We start from the raw sequence: 19,232 nt of genomic DNA on the forward strand, positions 1-19,232 counted from the left end.
GCCTTTGACAAAGAGTCATGTCTTTCTTTTTCCTACTGCAAGTAGCTTAACAAAAAGAAGTTTTTTACCCACATTTATGCGTCTTCCATCAAGGTTTTGCTCTTAGGTTGACTATTGCACATAGCCTACCAATATAATGGTTTTAGCAATAGGCATGCCCCTAAAATCAAGGGTGTGCCCCTACTTTGCATACTGCATATAGAATTTCCCAATAAAGTAATCATACCCATGGGCATACCTATGCAACCAACGGTGCACCCTTGCTTTGCCTTCTGCATGTAGCATAGTTATATAATATCATTAACACATAGGCATGCCTTTCAAATGGAAGGTGCGCCCCTAGATTGCCTTCTGCACATAACATACTAAACTAATGTTCGAATGCCTTCCCATGGTGTTAATGGTTCAACCTTCCTTTTGCAAACACCTCACATAACACGAAACCAATTTTAAAGAAGAGAAATGGTAGGGTTGCCTATGATCTAATAGACACAACCTTATTTTGGCTACTACCCATTTCACACAAAATTAAATAATATGCTTAAGGGTCATCAGCCAAAAAGCGGCAGCCCCTACATGTAAAGGTTGGCCACGATTCTGCCCACTAGTTAACAATCTCGTTTTTTTGCCAAGGACGCCATATGAATCTATGTCACTTCAATGCCATCTTTGAACAATAATGACCAAGGTACATATTTTGCTATTACAATTACATTATCATGTAACATATCCCATAATATTGAAGAACAACATACAATCACAATATATGTACACCAAACACTTCAAATCCAATAAATTACTCATTGCTTATAATCAAGGAAATAACAACGAAGATTACCAAACTATTTCATACTAATATAAAGTCGATATTACATTATGAAGTTTAATAAAAAAAAACTTACAGCAATAGGTTGTTACATGTCGCACGATTATGCCTAGGCTGATTACAACGAGAACAATGAACGGTTTTTTTTTACATGAATTGAGACTCGATTCGACGTTTCCTAGGTCTTCCAGGAGGTCGCTTGGTGGTTGGAGGATTAAGAAAGGGATAAGTATGACCCAAGGCATCACGAACGGTTCCATCTTCATCAATCATTGGCATGTCATGTGTTACCAAAGTACGCATGCTTCCAAAGTATATCTTCTCTTGCAAATTGTACTTATACCAGTCATCAACATAATCAGATACATCAAAACCCATTCGCCGTATAGCTGCAAAAGCATGATCACATGGGATTCCAGACATTTGCCATGCTTTGCATGTGCAAGTTCGCTCCATTAAGTCCACTTCCAGGAATGCTTTTCCATTGGATACTTTCATCGAACTACCCAAGTGTAAATAAGTGATATAATTTTCACCTTTTCCAATGTTCAATGCAATCTTTTCTTCTGTTTTAGGACCAATACACCCATTCCATTTTACAAGTCCATTTTTATGCTCAACAAAAAGAGATCATAACTTATCCATATGCTTGATGAAGAAACACAAATGTTATGGTGTCGTTCATGTCTTAACCAAGAATTGAAAGACTCAACCAAATTACTTGTCATCTTATCCCAACGCATCTTCTTAAATTTAGAGATTGCCCAATGTTAAGGGTTATTTTCTTCAACCCACTTCGCCAAATCATGATTAAATGTCCTTAAAGTATCCATTGCAATCTCATAATCACAATCTAACCTAGCATAGGCGATAGAATCAAGCATTTGCAAAGCATTTTCCTTTCCTTTCCTCCCTTTAGTGTTCAGCTTTGTTAGAAAGCTACTGAAGTTTTCTTTAATGTGACGATAGCAATGTGCATAGTTTTCACTACCAAATACCTTTGAAACACTACGGATAATCCCTTGGTGCCTATCAGATATTATTATAACATCTCTTTCACCTATGACCATCTTCAATTTCTCTAAAAACCAAAGCCAATCCTCGTAATTCTCAGAGCTAAATAAGCCATAAGCAAGTGGAAACATGCCATTGTCAGCATCATAGGAAGAAGCTGAAAATAAAGCACCCTTGTATGGCCCACTCATGTGGGATGAATCTATTGATATAATAGGCCGACATCCCATTTGAAACCCATGTATTGACACTGAAAGGGCAACGAACAATTGCATAAAATGACCATCATCCGAACATCTATATTCAGCAATCGTCCCTGGATTTATTTCAATAAGCCTTGTACATAACCAAGGTAACAACTTATATGAACATTGCGGCACACCATGAATTCGTTCTTTAGCCTTCTCTTTCAAGTTCCATGCTTGACAATAATTCAATTGCATTCCGTATTGTTGACGAAAGTCTTTACATATTTGACGGGGTAAGTAATCTGGATTTGAACGAATAACATCATCAATCATAGCTGTGGCTCGATTACAACGAACTACTGGTTTGGAAATTGACACATCTTCTAAAGAGTGGTTATGTTCATTTCTAAATGTATGCACTTGAACTATTTTTGTTCTCCCAATAGCACGAGCAATTACTTTCCAAGGGCATCCTTCAACAACACATATTACAGTCATATGCTTAAGACAATTCCTCTTAAACTTATATCTAAAACGACCTCCTACTGACATGAGATATATTGCATCCCAAAATTCATTTGCAGTTGAGAAGGTATGCCCACTACCCAATATTGCACTCTCAAAACGGCTTGACTCTAGTGGACCAACATGTGATTCAGCACATCTTTGATGAAATCCTCGTGATTGCATTCTAATATCAACATCTCTTGTTGAATATGGGACCAGTGAGTTAGACCCTACGATTGTTTCGTTCAAGCTGCATTATAACATCAAATGAATAAACATAAATATTACAAAATAAATAAATACATGGAATCATTTAAGATTATATATATTTTTGATATAACTTACCCTTGTTCTCCATTCTCAATCGTTTCATCGTCTTCAACTGTTGATGCTAAGCATATATATACACGTGCACATCGGTCACTAAATTGAAACATGTTTGTCAAGTCTTCATCATTTTTCAATGGTTGAAGTGCATATAAATCAAACGGGAGAGTATATGAAAATGTTAGTCCCACTATATTGATGTTCATTTTCCCATAAATCCTTGAAACAAAATCATTATATGTCATTGATCGTTCTAAACTTAGACCCTCTCGTCTCCCACCCATATATTCCACATTGCCATGTTCATCCCTTACTAGCTCTCCTCCAATGTGCAGATAACAATAAATTGTATTACTTAGATCCATTTAAATGTTACTCGATCATGTGCAGCCCCTGTTTAGAAGCATGAACCTTTAGTCAAGCTGAAACAATTAACTAATTTCTTAATAACACTACATAAACCAACTTACTTATAACAAAACTGATTATCATGCCTATGACCATCATATATTAATACATCGTTTATCTTTGAAACTTTATAAACGAGCTTCATTTACATTTCATAGTCTACAATTAATGGTGTAAATATAGACATGCATAGTGTATACTTAACATTAAGCAATGCAATTATTCTATTTTACTTCGTAGTAATTTGCTATGTTATATAAGTTAGGGAGTGAACCTCTCAATTCATGGGCTAACCATTGTTTTGGTAACTCTTCAAGCCAAATTGTGCTAATGTCACTCTCTTCGAGCCACTCCCTCAAACAATGGGTCGACCTTTATTTTGCCCACTGCCCAAATTTAACCACAACAATGTTACAACCAAGGGCCGACCTCCAAACAATTGGGCCAGCCCTTATTTTGCCCACTGCCCAACTTAAACCACAATAATATTTACAACCAAGGGCCGACCTCCAAAAAAATGGGTCAACCTTTATTTTGCCCACTGCCCAGATTAAACCACAACAATGTTTACAACCAAGGGCCGGCCTCCAAACAAATGGGTCAGCCTTTATTTTGCCTACTGTCCAGATTAAACCACAACAATATTTACAACTAAGGGCCTACCTCCAAACAAATGGGTCAGCCTTTAATTCACTTACTGCAACCTCTTACAAAAACAATAATTTCATCCAAATGTCATTAACTGAATTACGGCCAACCCCTTCATCCAAGGGTAGACCCTTACTATGACCACTGCACACATAAACAAAACAAATTTCATATTTGTCGTTGTGACCATCAATTTTGAACCTAAGGCTCCACTACTATTTTCCCTAATTCCCACATAAATTCATGCTCACTTTACTAAATTTGTTTTATTTTCTTCTTCAATTCAACCCTTATTCATTACAAATTCAAAACTTTTATTAAAAAATTTATTCAAACTTTAATCCCAATCATTTTTAAAATTTATACTCATCTACTCATGACTAAACATGAATTCTTTTCCCATGCATTAGATTCACCAATTAACAACTATAAAAGATCACTCAAATTACTCATTTTGGAATCCCAGATAAACAACATTAAACAACAAAACATCTCAAATCCCATATAAACAACATTAAACAACAAATTTTTTGAACATTCCTAAAAATTGTATTCCCTTCACATGCAATAGTCATATTTTTCTTCTCTTTTCCGTATTCTTCCCAACAACCACATACAACACAAACACAACAATTCAGAAAATAAAACAAAATCAATATAGCTTACCACCATCTCATTTTCCCATAATTTATCAAATTTTAAGCCATATTTCATTTCAAATAAACCCTAAATAAATTAAAATATAAATTTAGATACAATATTAATGGACATTGAACATGTAGAAATATGCAATGTAATCAAGTTTAAATCACAAAATTGCACAAATCACATAACTATGACATTATTCAAATCTCAAAGAATCAAAATGACAAATCAAAATATAAAGTTATTACAAAATTTAATAACATATATATATATATACATATATATATCACCTAGAAAAACCCTTGCTTTAAAAGTTAAATGCAACTGCAATATTTTTATTCTTCGTTATCTCGTTCTCTCAATTTCTTTCTTTCTCCTTTTTCGATGTAAAAGCAAAATAGGAAGTACAACCAGGAGAAAAATGACTGTCACTCCTGAAATAAGAAGGAAATGAGTTTTTTTGTCTACCTGACCTTTGTTAAGGGGTTTGCACTTGGACTTTTGTTTTCAGATTGATGTTGTGTGGGAAAATGAAGATGTCGTCTTCCTTATGGTGATGGATGAGAAACAAAATAAGAGATCAAGTTTGGAGGTTCATTTGGGGTTGATGGGTTATCGCGATTTGAGAACCTACCAGATTTTTTATGGATCCTTTCGCCTTGTGATGGGTTGTGCCTGTGAACGAATAAGAAAGAACATTGGTTTTTGGTGTTAGGGTTTGGTTGAAGAAAGAAGAAGATATTTGGGGGTAAATATTTTTTAAAACATCAATCCATGTGGAATGTCTAGCTGGCCGATGATATGTAACTGAGTCATGTCTTTAGCTTAAGTGGACAACATGCAACTTATCCAACTAGGAGAGATGTCAAACTATAGGACGGTATTTTTGGAAAGGTCTCAACATCACTATTACAGTGTATGAAAGGTTGTTTATTTTCCACAAAATCCACTGAATTTGAAAAGTAAAAGTAAAGTTTCCAAAATACAAAATTTTGCCCCTTGGTGTATGGTTACATAAATTCCCCAAAATTTTATAAGCTCAGAGCATCAAGGCTGTGGATACATCAACAGAAGCAAAAAAATTTAGCCCAGGCGGTCGACGCCATGACACTCCCAACCAGAAATGCAGGGGTTTCAGTGAAAACATTCTCTCATCCCACTCTCTCGTGGCCCCGGGTTCCTTCTTACTTTCTCCTTTTTGGTTTTCATTTTCAATTTTTGATTCAATAGAGAAGGCCGATAGCTCAATTCATTTCGATCCAGGGCGTGTTTTTCTTTTTCGGATTTGGAAAAAAACTGACACTTTCTATTCATTTTCATGTCAGAACGTAGCATTCTTTCTAGGGTTTCATTTCCCAATTTTTATACAGAAAAGAAAAATAATAATTCGACTTGATTTCAATACCAAAGCGTGGTTTTCTTTCTTGGCTTTCATTTTCATTTTTTGACATATTAGAGAAAACAGATTGTCCAATTTCTGATTTTCTTTCCTGGTTTCTTTTTCAATTTATGATTCAATAGAGAAAACTAATGATTATTAAATTCATTCTTCGTTCCTTGGGTTTCATTTTCAATTTTTGATCATTATTCTATTAATTTCTCTCCCTATGTTGATTCACTGGAGAAAGCTGATTATTCCATTTGTTTATGTTTTTCTTTCTTTTATTTTTGGTACTTTTGATTCAGTAGTGAAATTGATGACTTAACTCATTCCAATTTTTTATTCATTTCGATTCAGGGTGTGATTTTCTTTTTTGGATTTCATTTTCCAGTTTTGATTCGCTGGGGAAAACTGACTATTTCTCTTCATTTTAATCAGAGCATAGCATTCTTTCTAGGGTTTCATTTTCCATTTTTGACAAAGAAGAGAAAACTAATAATCCACTTTATTTCAATATCATCAAGTGGTTTTCTTTCTGGATTTCATTTTCAGTTTTTAATGTCATAGCATGATTTTCTTTCTCAGGTTCTTTTTTGATTGAGTACAGGAAGCTGATAAGTTTTTCTTCTTTCCTTTTTTTTCCTTATTTTATTTTCTTTACTTTGGAATTGGGAATTAAAGGACACCAATAATCAGAGACCTGCTCAGGCTGAACCTGTCATGGGTGGAGGCGATTGGAGGACTCAACTTCCTCCTTCTGCCCGCCAGAGGATTGCTAACAAAATGTGAGTACAATTTCATTTTGCTTGGTTTTAGATCATTTGAATGATTTTTGACAGAAGAAAGAGTGATAGGGAGAAAAATTTAGAAAGAAATGAAACAACTTACCCATTTTAATTTTTTATAGAAACTTTGACTCATAGGAGTTGATTATGCAACCATATCTATATTTATGTATGCATTTGATTTTGAACATGTCATTGATATGCATTTATCCTCTGTACTTGGGCCTTAATGAGACCATTCTGGTGCTTGTAGAACAGTCCTCATTTTTATAAAATGCTATATTAAGCTTTGAAAGTGATCTAGAACAAATGTACAAATGATCATGAGTAGCCTAGCTGTATGATATGGCTATTCATAGCCTGGTCGTTAAGTTTAAGCTGTTAGTATTTGCATCCATAATATATATCATGCTATAAATTCCCTTAAATGGTATATCATATTCCCATCTATGATCACACTACTCCCAAATCGTAGTAGTGGTTAATAAATCATACATCTATGATCACACATAATTAGACAAATAAATAAATGGGGGAATGATTTAAACCCGAGACCTCTAATTAACCTAAAATCTGATATTGTGTTAAGTCATCAATTTTCCTAAAAGTTTAAGTTATCAAGAATTGGACCCACCCATATTGTATATCATATTCTAACATAAGCAATATTAGTCTAGGTTGGGCTAGTTTGCATAGGTGGCTTAAAAATATTCTTGGCCTCTAATCTCCAAACCGGTTTCTCCTATTGGTAAGAAATAAGCATGGTGAGCAAAGAACTTGTTGTAATCCTTGCTTTAATTGGAATTTAAGCTGGAACTCCTTGGGTTGGTTCAGGGAATACAATTGAATTTCATTGATTCAACATTGATTCTTGTATTTCATGGGGAGGATTTCTCATCCTTTTATGCTTTCTTATAATCAATTAATACATCTATTGTTTCTGATAAAGAAAAAAACATCGATTCTTGTGTTTGAGTGTTTAAGCCAGGCTAGACACAATAAGATATTGTGAGCATGTTAGGCACATTAAAAATCAATACATAAGAGAGTTCAAATACGGTCATTAAAAAACAAGAAGGAGAAAAAGGGTATTAGAATGACCCCCTTTTGTATATTTTGGTCAGTTTGGAAGGAAAAAAATTTGTTGGTTTTTGGGAATGAGGTGTTGTCAATCCAAAGGTTGAAACATTCTTTTGTATGTAATCTGTGGTCATGAGTTAGGGTGTTTATAGTTTTGAGCCCTCAGTCTCTTGTTAGCTTTTTTGAGTGGCTAGGCTTTAGTTATAGGTAGGGGTTTCGTCCCGCTACCTTGTTTTAGAGTCGATGGGCTACTTTTGTATACTCCCTGTATACCTAGAGGGCCCTAGCTTGGTGTCTCCTCTTTCATTTTAATATACTTCTCTTTACTTATCAAGAAAAAGAAAAAAAGAATGTGTTGTAAATTTTAAGAGACAATATTTTGTGTTTGACTTGTTCAAAGGAAGGGATGCAAGCATGGAATCCTATAAATTAACCAGCTTTCTGGTTGTCTTACTCTCAGACCCTCTCTTATTATGGGATGATAGTCCCTTTCATTCCTTAATAAAAATATTATATTTACTATAAATTCCTTGTTTCATGCAATATTGTTTTCTGGTTGGAAATTTATGTGACATGGTCAGTGCACAACTAGCATGATTTCCTATTGAAAGTTTTATTTTTTTGTTTTTAAAACTTTTCAATGATTACATGACAACAATTTATCACAATTTAATGTTTTTTATGTCTAGCATGGACAAGTTGAAGAGACATCTTCCTGCTTCTGGACCAGAGGGACTGCATGAGCTAAGGAAAATTGCTGAAAGGTTTGAGGAAAAGATTTATTCTACTGCCACAAGCCAGGTATATCCAGCATGCTATAGTAGTTACTCAATTGTTCCTCAAGGCCTATGAGCATATATATATATTTTATTTATTTTTATATATCCTTAGTATAAAACATCAAAGTGCAAACTTGATATTATCTTATCACAGTTTGTCATTAATTGTTTGATGAAATGATATATATATTTTTTTTTCTAATTCAGTCTGATTACCTTCGGAAATTATCTCTGAAGATGCTGACAATGGAAACAAAATTTTGTAATGCTGCAATGCCATCCAACTCTACTGGTCCCAACAAAAAATCCTCTAATGGCAAGAAATCCACTGCTGGCAAGAAATCCGCTGCTGGCAAAAAATCCCACAGATCCAGGTAACAACATGAAGGATCAATGTGTTTTTATGAAATGCTACAATTGAAATTTTGCTTTTATGAAATGCAGTAGCGAAAATTTTGCTTTTATGAAATGCAACGATGGAAATTTTGCTTTAATGAAATGCCACAAATGAAGTTTTGCTAACACATCAATATAATCTTCTTCCATTTTTGTAATTACATTTGACATGCATTACATTTATTGTGGGCACGCATGTCTTTTATGTGTACACACGTGTATATTTCTTTCTATTGCCATGGTTACACGTTCCTCTTGTTAAGCAATAAAAAATTTGTGGCTAAGCTTAATTTATGCAGGACAATTTGTGTCGAATTGGGTATGGAAGAAGCTGGTTGCTGCTTCTTTTTCCCCCTTCCATTGTGTTGGAGGGGTAGGGTTATGGAAAGGAGTATGGAATTGATTGTTGCAATCGTCTATGATCTGAGCTCCTAGAAGCACAAAGGATGAGTGGGTATGGGAATAGCTTGCCGCTTCTTTGTTTTCCCCTTTCATTTGGATTGGGTTGGGGGGATGGGGTAGGGATCGTGTTGTGTGTCAACATATTGACTTGAATGATGCAGTACCAAGGCCACATTTAATGACGCTTTGCACTCATGAGTGTCAATTCAGCAAGGCAAGTTAATGGACTGAGGTTTGATAAGAGATCATGTCAAGGCTTGGTGGCTGCTCAAGCAGGCAGTAGATAACATGTGGGGCTAGCATGTAGGGCACCTCAACTTAGCCAAAATTCAAGTGTTGGATTTTAGGTGGTCAATATTTCCCTTCAAAGAGGTCTTGAGAATGGTTTCCATGAGGAATTATAATTTTTTTAGAGTTTTTATTTTTTTATTTTTTAAAAATTCATTATACGTACTCAAGCACCTATAATGTGTCCTAGTATTTTGGAAATGGTTAGAATGTTCTTTATGGAGAAGGTAGTTAACTCAAAGGTGGTGAGGATTGCTTGAGCTATGTGATGTGAAAAGCATGACATAGGGGCTTCAAACATGAGTAAGAGGTGATGGTGACCATTGCTAAGAACATACACATGGACACAATACCATGGGGTGTGGTACAACTTGTGGGCATAATGACATAGGGTGCAGTTGTGAAACATAGATGAGTATGGTTGTGAAACCATGTCATGCACAACCCTTTTGAAGAGGCCTGCTAAGGTGTAAAAAGGTTGTGCCTTGAGCTAGGTGCAAGGCCCTTTAAAGGCCAACCTTTATTTTTTTAATTTTTTTCTTCTCTTAACCAAAATAACATCATTTTGTATTAGTTTTTGTTTTTCTAAAAATTTGTAAAATGATCATGTGGGGAACCCTTTTTTTTTTTTTTTTACTTTTTTAAAACCAACATCAAAACTCATCATTTTAGTTAAAAGTGAAGAAACATAGCCAAATTAAAGCTCGATGATGGAGAAAAGAGGAGATGGAAGATGAGAAAAAAAATGGAAAGAGTGAAAAAGAGATGCAGAAGGATGAGTGACATATGACATATTTGGTGGTTATTATAGTTATTGGATTCCTTATTCACAGTGTACTCATAACCCACCCTAATATTATGATATTTATACTCATGTTTTTATATTTTATTTATTTTAATAATTTTATTATTAATGGATAATTAGGTAACTACACTTTAAAAGTTGAAACTACATATTTATCTATTTTTTAATTTTTTTTAAAATTGAATGTACTACAAATTATTTTTATTTATTTATTAACTATTTATAATGGTAATGATAAAGGAAGTTCTAAATTATGAAAGTATTGGTTTATATGAATTTTTTTTTTCATTTTTTTTAATTTTTAACTAAGGTAATATTTTTATGTTATGCAATATTTTATTTTACTTTATTTATTGGGCACTAATCATTTGCTTATTTATTTACTGAGAAATCTACCTATTTAAAATCATAACTAAAGTTACTGAATTATTTATTTATTTGTTTGTTGAGTATATATGCATATACTTGCTCTTTATTTTTCAATTTTTTTTTTGTTAAATGTTAATTCTTTGGCTAAAATTTGATATTATATGTATAGGAAAAATCCTTGCATGTTAAAATCTCCTATATCATATAAAATTATAACCGTTATTATTTCACTAAAGCCTGCACCTTGGGATTGTGAGCCTTAAGCAGACCTTGGGATTGTGAGCTTTAAGCACACCTTGTGCCTTTTAAAACTATCATGGTAAGTCAACATCAAACATCTATTTAAAGAAATAGAAGAAAAAAAGAGAACCTTCAATTGTGATAGAGAAAACAAAGCCTTTGTACATGGCCTTGAAGAAACAAACAAAAATTGTTACTAAATGTTACATAAGGGGAAGAGAAGTTTGCAAAATACAAGATGAAAATTTTTGAATGATGAAAAGACTATCTTCATCCTCAACTAACTCTCTACCAACATTTTCTTTTGGAACTTCCCACCATGTGCACTCTCAAATCCAATCTCCCAATATTTTGATTAATTAGAATTTACCAAAATAGAAATTGAATTATTCCAAGGCTCTTCTACCCATACTTGCTTAAATTTAGTAGGATTTGTATCTTATGCACAAAAGACTGATATTTTAAATTCCAATGATTTCTAATCATACTCCATATTTTTTCCATTATTAACCGATCTAGAGCTTGATTTAGAGTAAGATAATTTCTCTTTGGTTGGCTTAAGCTTCTTGTCAAATCCTTGCAAAGGCTAGTGTAAATCTTTTAGGTAGAAGCCTATTAGTGATTAAAGGTTCACCTTAAGTGCTGGCATGTGCCCTAGAATACCAATGGAGCTTTAAGCTATCAAATTGAAACATACTGATTTCATTCTCCTACAAAGATAAGTATAGAGCTATTACTTAATCATCAAAGTTCATTGTTAAATATTCATGGCCTTTGATCCAACTCCTTCTAACACCTACAATAGATTGAATGAAAATCAAACAAAAACACCATGAAACCCGAAGAATGACATTGAAATGCCCCTTCCAATGTTTTAGAACAAATCATTCCATATATTAGAATGGAGGTCGAGATCTAAGAATCAACCTAATCTTAACCCCATTCAACTGGTAAATCTCACTCATTTTATCAAAACTACACTTAAGCTCAACAATCCAAACTTCTTAGTTGAATTTCAAATTAAGTTGAAATGATGTTGTAATTTTGGAGGTTGGGATCTAAGAATGAACCTAATCTTGACCCCTTTCAACAGGTAAAAACTACACTTAAGCTCAACAATCCAAACTTCTTAGTTGAATTTCAAATTAAGTTGAAATGATGTTGTAATTTCATTCTTATCTTAAATAGCACTAGTTTAATTTTGGAATTTTATTATGATTGATTGGTGGAGGAAAGTTGAAATTTTGGTTGTAATGTAATCATTTATGTATGAAATAGGTGTAAAAGGTGTTTATTATGGAAAAATGTCATCTCTTATGGTTTGCTTAACCATTTTGTTTTGTAGATTCTGAGACTGGAAAACAAAGTTGGTTGGAAGCTATTGATATCGCCATTATTTCACATTTATATTATGGTTTGGAAATTCGGAAATGTAGAATCTAAGTAACAATTTGATTTACGCTTGCCATAATTTCTAGATAGAATGTTCTATGATGTTTGAATGTTGACTCCTTTTTGTATTGACATGTTAGATTTGCGCTTGGAAGCTTTCAAATGTTGTAGTGTATACCATTCAATCTAGAACTTGGTTAGAATATATTTTAAATCTTGAATAATTTTCTTCAACAATACCAAAGAACACTAGAAAATGAAATGGATAGCGTTGAAAATCAAAATCCTATTTTTAACAAGTATTAAATAAGAATGGATATTTTTATTGAAGTTTATTTCAAGTATAAGACTATAATGTCTTCCTTGACATTTTTTTGTTATAATATACAATAAAATAAAGTGAATAGTCACTTTTTATTTATTGTTCACCTACTACTTAATGTTACAATGTTTGAGGTTCTATAAACTACATGATGTAGAGAATACTACAAGGTATGAAGTGTTTGTATTTTCAATGTATAGATAATGCAAGAACACAAAAGTGTCTCATGAAAAAATTTCAACTAACAAATACACAAGTATGTTATGGATTTACATGGAAAACTTCTAAGAGGTTGAAAACCATGATCAACCATCTCCATCAATAAACCCACTATGATCAAAACCTAGACTTGTGATCAATTTTTTTTTCCTTTTGTTGTATAATTCAATTATAACCCTTAAAATTCCTAGATAATTAGTGTCTCACTAATCCATAGTTGTGAAAGACGCGCTTAGGCTCCAAGTGACGCGATGCGACCCTCTGACACCTTCTTTGAAGGTAAGTGATGCCCCTTCACGAAGGCACTGCTTAGGCGCACAAGGCGCTTGCCTCCAACAAGGGAGACATGGTCCACAGGTGCGCCTTGATTCCTTATCTTCTTCTTCTTCTTCTTCTTTTTCTCTTCTTCTCCGGTGATAGGTTGTAGAAGGCAGAGAGAAGCCTTATTTTATTTTATTTTATTTTTAGACCATAATGACGTCGTTTAGTCCTTATTCTTTTAAAAGAACAAGGACCAAAACAACATTATTTTGGACCTTTTTAAAAAGGGTCAAAACAATGTTGTTTTGACCATTTTTATTTAAAAAAGAACATGCCAAAACGATGTCGTTTTGGAGCATGTTCTTTTAAAATAAAAAACATACCAAAACTACGTCGTTTTGGCCATATTTTCCATTCCAGCTCCCTTTTCTTGTTGTTTTCAACTTGATAACCCTCCCAAATTTTGCTCTTGCCTTAAACGTGCAGTGGAGAAGCGAAGAAGATAAAGAAGAGGAGGAAAAATAGGAGAAAAATAGAGGAAAAATAGATGTACCATAATTGATTTATGTACGTTTTGATGATTTATATACCATAACCCTCCCAAATTTTGCCATAGCTCCTGTTTTGATGATTTATGTGTTTAGGACAAATAAATGATTGTTAAATTTGATTATATTATATAAAAATATATATGTAAATTAAGGTGTGCCTCACTTCACTAAAGCCCACGCCTTAGGTGCCCCTTACGCCTCAGGCTCCAAGAGTATTTTGCGTCTTGGTACGCCTTGAGCTTTTTAAAACTATGCACTAATCACATACTTCAATATTTCTCATTAAACTATAATCGTCAGACTCTCATCGATGTCCACTTTGAAGTATCATCAAAGCCATTTTAATTATGGCTCAAAGTTGAAGGAGTCGCTAATGAGAACTCAAACTCAACACTTAATGGCTCTAAGGAGTGTGTTTTAAAGTTTTTGGGGCACTCACGATAACCCAATTTCTTCATGTTGATGCTAGTGCATAATTCTTTTGATGCATTTAATGAGATTTTTTAGGTTTAAGACATTTTTCAATACTTCCCCTACCTTCCTTGTTGGCATCTTAGATCTATGCAACAAAAGTAATACTAATTTTGGTAAAAATTAATCTTTAAGATTAAAAATCTAACCTTTAGATTTGGATGTTCCTAAACCTTAAATACCAAGTGTTGAAGACGACCTCGAAGACCTAAAGATCTTCCATTTAATGACTCATCCTTGAGCTTTGGTTAGTGGAACTCTTTGAAGGTGGAGGCTAAGACTCTCTTGAATGTGAGGGGGAGAATAGAAGAATGAAACCTTAACCCCATAAGGGGTATTTATAGAGTTCCTTGTGGGCTTAAGTGACTTGAGCTCATTTTGGGTTTGGGTCACTTAATCTACCACAAAAAAGTCCTAATTGATTAATTAACCTAATGGGGCTCCTATTAATCAATTAACCCAATCCAAAGATGTCGTCCACTAATTCATATGCAACATTGAGTAATTACCAAAATATATTTATGCACATAAGTAAACCTAGAGCCAATCCAACCCTCATATGCTAATAGGGTTTATGAGCTCAATGGAGACCATTAGGATCCATATGGTAGTGCTGGCTCTCTCATAATCTAATTATGAAGTTGGCTCAACATTTTACTATAGAAAACCAACTGTTTTTTAGTACCCTATATATATTACAATGAGACATTAAATGCTTGGGCCTATGACATGTTATCCATTGTATATAATCTCTTAATGGGCTAATATTTGTATTCTAACAAGGTGAAAGTTATCAGCTTCTCAAGATTACCTCTACCATCCTTTAGTTCCAAATCCTCCTATAGTGTGATTAATTAACATAGCTCACTAGAGCTAATGTCAAGTTCCACTTAAAGAACTACTATGATCGCATTTTACCTGAATGCATATCCTTAGGATCACCTAAGGGAACATACTACCTTAATCCCAAGAGTTATCATAGTGCATCGAGAATATTTATTACTACTGGTTCCATTAATAGTGATTCAATCATAGGGAATATATGATCACTTAAGGATTTTACTCATAGGTCAATGCCATTGCTAATTTTAGCACAAGTTTAGTATTCTTTTAAGGTTTAAAGACAATACAACATAACAACTTGGTGAAGTCATGACTACAAAGTTTCTTTTTCTTTATGATAGAAATTCAAGATTTTTAGTTTTAAAACAATAGTGTTTTGAGGTAGAAAAAAATCTATCAAAAAATATAGCTTGTAACTCTTGTCAGGTTTCAATATTCCTAGGCCTCAGACTATGTAGCTACTTTTTGGCTTTCTCTTTTAAAGAGAAAGAAAATAATTTAAGCTTCAGATGGTCAGGGTTGCAATTAGGCTCTCTGAAAGTTGAGCATACTTCCTTAAATTATGTTAGGTGGTCATTAGGATTCCTTCTTCCATACCACAGTACTAGGGCAATAACTGAACCATTTGAGGCCCAACTAGCACACCAATTGCATCATGTGGAAAAATAACACAAAAGGACTATCCCTTGGTGGTTGAAAATAACCTCTTAAAGTCCTCATAGGTAGCATCTCTTGTGTAAAAATGTCAGGCACAACACTTCCATGGCTTGACACTTGGTCTTGGCTTGAAAAATAAGGTTCATTGTCTTGTGCCCCCTTTATTTTTTTGTGTTGTTTGTGTTGTAATAAAGGGATTAAGGACATCTATTAGCCTTTCTTTAGAAGTCTTGATCCATCTTATCATATATAAGCTAGAGACAAAATAAGAACTTTATACAAAAATGCACTAAAACATTAAAATAAAACTGGTATAAATAGCGAGAAAGAATATCTACAGGTGTCATCGATGCCAAAGACAATTAAAATTTCCTCAACAACAATGCCATAAAACTTGGTTATACACCAAAAGTGTGTCAAAGCCCCAAATATAAGGATTTCAATTATAGCCTAGTGGATACTAGGGTCGATCCCACAAGAAACTTGTGTTTTCTTATGAAGCAGTCAACTACATGATCCTACGTGATATTCAAATTAGGTAAGTTTGATGTGTTTGATTTAGAGAATTAAGGCACAAAAGGTATTATGAGTGGAGATTAAAAGGAATTTTCATAGTTATTGCCTATGAAAATCTCACTCAATAATCTCCTTAATTTTCCAGGTCCACCATTCCCTATTATACTTTTATACCTATGCTAACAATTCCTACCATAAACAATGCCTTGTTGCAGTAGATTTCCAAAACACCAACTCAATATCTGATTGAAAGCACAAGACCATTATCTCCATTAAACCCTAAGCTTAGGGAATATAAAAATCATAGATATAGATATAGATATAGATATTTCCATTAAAAGGGGACTTGAGATGAAGGTGAAGCTAATTTGTTCTTAAATTTTAAAATAAAAACATGATTCAAATTCATAAAGATCACAAGTATATAGAAAATCCAAAAACAGTTAGAAAATCCAAAGAAACAATCAGATTGTGTTTTAAAAAGTGCAACAAAACAAGATACATAAAATTAGTCAAAAAAACCTCTTATCATATTTTTTCTTTGCCTAGATCTAACTTTTTTCCCAACTAATTTATCAAAGTTAGAAAAAAACAACTTAAAAATATTTGGAAATAATGGAAATAGGAAATATGTTGGTGGAGATAGAGTTGACCTTCGTCTTGTGCTAGTATATACTCTCAATTATAGACGTGCTTGTGGAGAAATCATATGTGAGAACACGAAGAACATTGGATTAAAAACACAAAGACCATTTTTTTTTTTTTTTTTGTGTTCTTTGAATAATATAAAATAAGGAAACAATGTTTTTTGTTCTCTGAAAATAGAAACTTTGAAAACATGAAGAATGGTGGGAACAATAGTACACCCACTTCCCAAACATGTTTTGTTTATGTTTTTTGTTCTCAAGCACAAAGAACAATTTTTAAAAACCCTAACCAAATATGCCCTACTTATCTCATTCAATTATCACATATAATAAAAAATATATATATAACATGCATGAGTCCTTTAACCATGGGATAATACTAAGACTCCAAAAAAGAGGTTAGCACATCTTAAACAAAGATTTACACATGCTTATAACATAAAACTCTAATATCAATTGTTGACATCTTAGATCTATGCAATGGAAGAAATACCAATTCTCGAAAATTTTGATCTTTAGGGTTTAAAATACTATCCATAAGATTTGGATGTTTTTAAACCTTAAATTCAAAGTGTTGAAGACGACCTCAAAGATCTAGAGATCTTCCACTCGATGACTTGTCTTGGAGCTTTGGCAGATAATTGCTGGAAATCTTTAAAGGTTCTAGGGCTCTCTCTGGAATGTGAAAAGGGAGAATGATAGAGTGAAACCCTAACCCATGGGCTTAAGTGACTTAAGCTATCTTGGACTTGGGTCACTTAATCTAAAATAAAATAAATGAACTTATGATACATGAGATATGCATATTCCAAATCTTAGTTTAAGCTTAACATATCCTATGTATAAGGGGTATAAATAAGAGAGTGGATTATATATCCCACCACTTATCCTATCTGATGGTTGAACATGAGATAGAATAAGTAATAGGATAATTTATCCTATGCCATTACCAACCAAAAATGGAATATAACATGTTATCCCCTCTCTTATCCTATCCTACGTTATATCTAATCAACCAAATAGGGTTTTTCTTAGTAAGATTTTAATGAGACATATTCTTATGATTGTATAAGGGGAAGTGTTATAAGATGTGAGAATTTGTAATATTGTGGGAACTTGTAAATGATAATTTGTAATAATGTATATCTCTTTGTAACTCCTTATAAAAATAAGCCCTCTAATGAAAATTCATTCAGTTTTCTTTCTTCATTCTATTTTCTTTATTTCGTTTTCTTCTTCTTTCACATTATTATTATATAACATTATGTTATTATTTTATAACATTTTTTTTAATTTTAATTTTAGTTATAAAGACAATTTTTGATTAAAAAAAAAGAAAAGAAAATCATGAAAATGAGCTTTCAAATGACAATTTCATATTATTTTTTTTCTCCATAATATATATATATTTATGAAAAAAAAAAACCAACACTAAATCACCAAAATCCAATTAATTGTTTTCAAATTTGAGTCACTCTCTAAAACAAGGGCCACTAACTCAACTAAAATTCTAGGTCAATAGGTCTACAAAGTGATTCCACCCCAAAGTTCCAAAACTCATAGAAAAAATGTCTAAGGAAAGAATTATAATATAGTCATCACTACTATTTCTCATGTTGACCCATGCCTTTGAAATTCGATATATTACAATTTTTTTTTTCTTTTAATTCCTTTTCATAAACTAAACAATTTAAAAAATAAATTTTAAAATGTTTTTTTTTTCTCCTAGTGGGACCAGCTCTAGTATAGTGGGTCCCATGGTATAATATTTTACTTCACATTTGTCATTTAAGTCAATGGTTTGGAATTTCTATGTTTGACCATTTTTTTTCTTAAAGTTCTTTTTTCTATATCCCAAACACCATAATAAATAGATTAAAACAAAATTTAAAAAAAAAACATTGGGCTTAAAACCAACCGATTAACCAACCCCATTTATACCATGGTTTAGTTCTCTTTGTCTAATTGATTTAGTTTGATTAGATGTATAGTTGTAACCAATTAATGATTTAAAAATCAAATAACATAAATGAAAATAAATAATTTCTTCTATTAATTTTGTTTTGTTAGTATAAATTTTATTACTAAGTTGTTAGTGTAATAATATAAAGATAAAATAATCAATTAAGGTGGGGTTAAGGTCGGATTTTAATGTGTTTAATTAGTGCATATGTTAACGGATAAGAAATAATCATTTGTTAGAAAATAAAATAATAAGTTATTTGATTAAAAGAGTCATTGAAAACCAATTTTGAAAATCTTAGC

The 19,232-nt window shown here is 32.8% G+C and overlaps 3 protein-coding genes across 4 annotated transcripts; 1 reads left to right on the forward strand and 2 right to left on the reverse strand.

Moving 5' to 3' along the window:
- Nucleotides 1-973: 973 nt before the first annotated feature.
- LOC104877893 (uncharacterized) lies at nt 974-1,324 on the reverse strand. Its single transcript, XM_010647280.1, has one exon. It carries the CDS (start codon nt 1,322-1,324, stop codon nt 974-976), a length of 351 nt encoding a protein of 116 aa, XP_010645582.1.
- Nucleotides 1,325-1,596: 272 nt separating this feature from the next.
- Nucleotides 1,597-3,107, reverse strand: LOC104877892 (uncharacterized). The gene is made up of 2 exons (XM_010647279.1): nt 2,881-3,107; nt 1,597-2,785 (listed from the first exon to the last, which is right to left on the reverse strand). Exons 1-2 carry the CDS (start codon nt 3,105-3,107, stop codon nt 1,597-1,599), a joined length of 1,416 nt encoding a protein of 471 aa, XP_010645581.1.
- A 2,455-nt stretch (nt 3,108-5,562) lies between these two features.
- LOC100242076 (mediator of RNA polymerase II transcription subunit 15a) lies at nt 5,563-12,685 on the forward strand. Of its 2 annotated transcripts, none has more exons than XM_002275123.5 (5): nt 5,563-5,739; nt 6,626-6,729; nt 8,499-8,610; nt 8,796-8,962; nt 12,434-12,685. In XM_002275123.5, exons 1-5 carry the CDS (start codon nt 5,668-5,670, stop codon nt 12,438-12,440), a joined length of 462 nt encoding a protein of 153 aa, XP_002275159.1. In that variant the 5' UTR covers nt 5,563-5,667; the 3' UTR covers nt 12,441-12,685. The 2 variants fall into 2 exon arrangements, with proteins under 2 accessions (XP_002275159.1, XP_010645551.1); XM_010647249.3 differs by having other exon boundaries at nt 6,653-6,729.
- The last annotated feature ends 6,547 nt before the right edge of the window (nt 12,686-19,232 follow it).

This window comes from Vitis vinifera, chromosome 13 (assembly GCF_030704535.1).
Source record: "Vitis vinifera cultivar Pinot Noir 40024 chromosome 13, ASM3070453v1".
Lineage (NCBI taxonomy): Eukaryota > Viridiplantae > Streptophyta > Magnoliopsida > Vitales > Vitaceae > Vitis > Vitis vinifera.

Coding starts and splice junctions, on each gene's coding strand:
- LOC104877893 (XM_010647280.1), bottom strand. CDS start 1,324: ATGAAAGTATCCAATGGAAAAGCATTCCTGGAAGTGGACTTAATGGAG.
- LOC104877892 (XM_010647279.1), bottom strand. CDS start 3,107: ATGACATATAATGATTTTGTTTCAAGGATTTATGGGAAAATGAACATC. Junction 2,786..2,880: donor ATTGAGAATGGAGAACAAGG/GTAAGTTATATC, acceptor GTTATAATGCAG/CTTGAACGAAACAATCGTAG.
- LOC100242076 (XM_002275123.5), top strand. CDS start 5,668: ATGACACTCCCAACCAGAAATGCAGGGGTTTCAGTGAAAACATTCTCT. Junction 6,730..8,498: donor CAGAGGATTGCTAACAAAAT/GTGAGTACAATT, acceptor TTTTATGTCTAG/CATGGACAAGTTGAAGAGAC. Junction 8,611..8,795: donor ATTCTACTGCCACAAGCCAG/GTATATCCAGCA, acceptor TTTCTAATTCAG/TCTGATTACCTTCGGAAATT.